At 38.9% G+C, this 2,486-nt stretch overlaps 1 protein-coding gene across 1 annotated transcript; it reads left to right on the top strand.

Moving 5' to 3' along the window:
• Positions 1–224: 224 nt before the first annotated feature.
• On the top strand, positions 225–2,281 carry LOC145098227 (cytochrome P450 81Q32-like). The gene is made up of 2 exons (XM_079035898.1): positions 225–1,127; positions 1,394–2,281. Exons 1-2 carry the CDS (start codon positions 234–236, stop codon positions 2,015–2,017), a joined length of 1,518 nt encoding a protein of 505 aa, XP_078892024.1. The 5' UTR covers positions 225–233; the 3' UTR covers positions 2,018–2,281.
• Positions 2,282–2,486: the final 205 nt, after the last annotated feature.

Below are 2,486 nucleotides of genomic sequence, written 5' to 3'. Positions count from 1 at the left end.
ATATATATATATATATATATATATATATATATATATATATATATATATATATATATATATATATATATATATATTGATTAGATGTCGATATATTCAGACATGTATGGTACGAAGTTTCAAAGGTAAATCACGTGTTTATATCTATGTGGTAGACTCCTGTCCATGATCTCACTATAAATATATGTGGTAGCATTGGGATGAGACTCATACAAGAAATTAAAACCTGAATAAATATGGAGCCAATATTTTATATATTTTTCTCAATCATTTTCGTGATATGGATTACGAAAGTTGCCCTAGGGAAAATAAGAAATTTACCACCGAGCCCCTTCCCATGTTTACCAATCGTGGGTCATCTTTACCTGCTGAGAAGGCGGTCGCTCTACCGAGCCTTAGGTAAACTCTCCGCCCACCATGGTCCGATGCTCATGCTTCGCTTGGGCGCCCGCCGGGTTTTCTTAGTTTCGTCTCCGGAAGTGGTGGAGGAATGCCTCACCACCAACGACCTTACTTTCGCCAACCGTCCCCGTCTGCTTGCCGGAAAACACCTTGGGTTGGACTACACCACCATTAATTGGTCAAGCCATAATGATAACTGGCGTAGCCTCCGCCGCGTGGTCAGCCATGAGCTTTTGTCATCTTGCCAGGTACGAACCCTTAGCGCCATTCGTGTAGAAGTGGTGCACCACCTGGTTAAGAATGTCATGTACCCTAGAGTAGTAAGGGACGGGATGATGGAGATGAAGTCGGTGTTATTTGAGGTGGTGTTGAATGTGGTGATGATGACGATTGCCGGGAGGAGGTGTGATGTTGAAGGGGGAGAGGCTGGGCGGTTTATGGAGCTTGTCCAGGAGTTGTTTATTGTGATGGGGGCGACCCATGTGTCCGACTATTTGCCATGGTGGAAGTGGGTGGGAGGGAAACACTTAGAGAAGGAAATGGTGACGTTAAATGAAAAGTGGCATGCGTTAATGCAAGATTTGATAGAAGAGCAGAGGAGAAAAACCGTGGTGGAGGCGGAGGGTGGTAGCTCCGATGAGAAGAAAAATTTGATTGAATATCTACTGATGTCGCAACAAAAAGAACCTGAAAATCACAGCGATGAAGTTATCAAGGGATTATTGCAGGTACTCATTAAAATTAGAACATACCTTACATGCATGGTATTGGGAACACGATAAAGATGAGAGGAAACATTTTAATACTATTGTTTCGAGTAATACACTAGCAATTTAGCAAAAGAAAATAATTTTATATCATAGTCTACTGATAATATCGTTTTAATTCTTGTTAATATTATAACTAATTCCACTTCGAAATTGAAATTCAAACATTCAGTTTTTTTTAGTTATATAATATGGTTAAGTTTCCTGATCATTTTCATGTGTGATAGGTACTAATATCAGCAGGAAGCAATACATCGAGTGTAACAATGGAATGGATGTTATCGCTTTTGTTAAATAATCCTGAAGCTCTAAAGAAAGTGCAGACTGAGATTGACAATTGTGTTGGGGAAGATCGTCTAGTTAACGAATCAGATTTGACCAACCTTCCTTATCTTCGTTGTATAATAAACGAGACTATGCGTATATACCCTGCTGCTCCACTCTTGTTACATGAGTCTGCAAAGGATTGTATGGTGGGAGGTTACCACATCCCAAGTGGTACAATGCTACTGATGAACGTGTGGGCGATACAAAATGATCCAAAGAACTGGAAAGACCCTACAAAGTTTAATCCAGAAAGATTTCTAGGGTTAAAAGGTTCGGGAAATGGGTATACCTATAAGCTAATGCCATTTGGGACTGGAAGGAGGAGGTGTCCAGGAGAAAACTTGGGAATGCGTATGATCGGGTTGACAATGGCTACGCTTATTCAATGCTTCGAGTGGGAAAGACCGAGTAACGAGATGATTGACATGACCGCAGGAGTAGGATTGATCGCACCAAAAGCTAAACCCTTGGTGGCGAAATGTCAGTCCCGTGGAGTGATGGCCAAACTGCTATCTCAGATGTGAAGATATCAATATTGAGTGTCATTATAAATGGATATATTTTAATTGCCTAAGAAGGTATTAATTGAAAGAGTCAAATTAAGAGTGCAACAGGTAGGGTGGAGGTACCTGGTTGAAACGTATTTTGTAGGTCATTTTAATCTAATCTTCTTAATTATTAAGCAATCTAGTTGTTTTGTGGCTATCTTAGTAGCTTAAATTTAATCGTTATTGTTTCTTTTGTAAGCTATTTAAGCATTGTTTCATATTAAATAAGATGTGCCAACCAAAAGCGTTATGAAGTCCTCTCTTCCTATAAGCTATTTAATAGCAGTATAAAAGGTAATTAAAGAGATTACACTGTTACACTGATTAGTCTAGAAGATGAGTGACAAAATCTCCCTAAGGTTTCTCTATTTTGATAGCGATCATTACAACCATTAGAGTTAATTAATGGAGAATTTTTTTACCGAGAAATTAAATATCCTTCTAC

Source organism: Lactuca serriola, chromosome 1 (assembly GCF_051521515.1).
Source record: "Lactuca serriola cultivar US96UC23 chromosome 1, Lser_US96UC23_V15, whole genome shotgun sequence".
Taxonomy (NCBI): Eukaryota; Viridiplantae; Streptophyta; class Magnoliopsida; order Asterales; family Asteraceae; genus Lactuca; species Lactuca serriola.
This window is presented reverse-complemented; position numbering and strand designations above follow the sequence as displayed.

Excerpts from the sequence above, each read along its gene's own strand:
- LOC145098227 (XM_079035898.1), top strand. The coding sequence starts at position 234 with ATGGAGCCAATATTTTATATATTTTTCTCAATCATTTTCGTGATATGG. Across the intron at positions 1,128-1,393 it reads TTATCAAGGGATTATTGCAG|GTACTAATATCAGCAGGAAG; the intron begins GTACTCATTAAA and ends CATGTGTGATAG.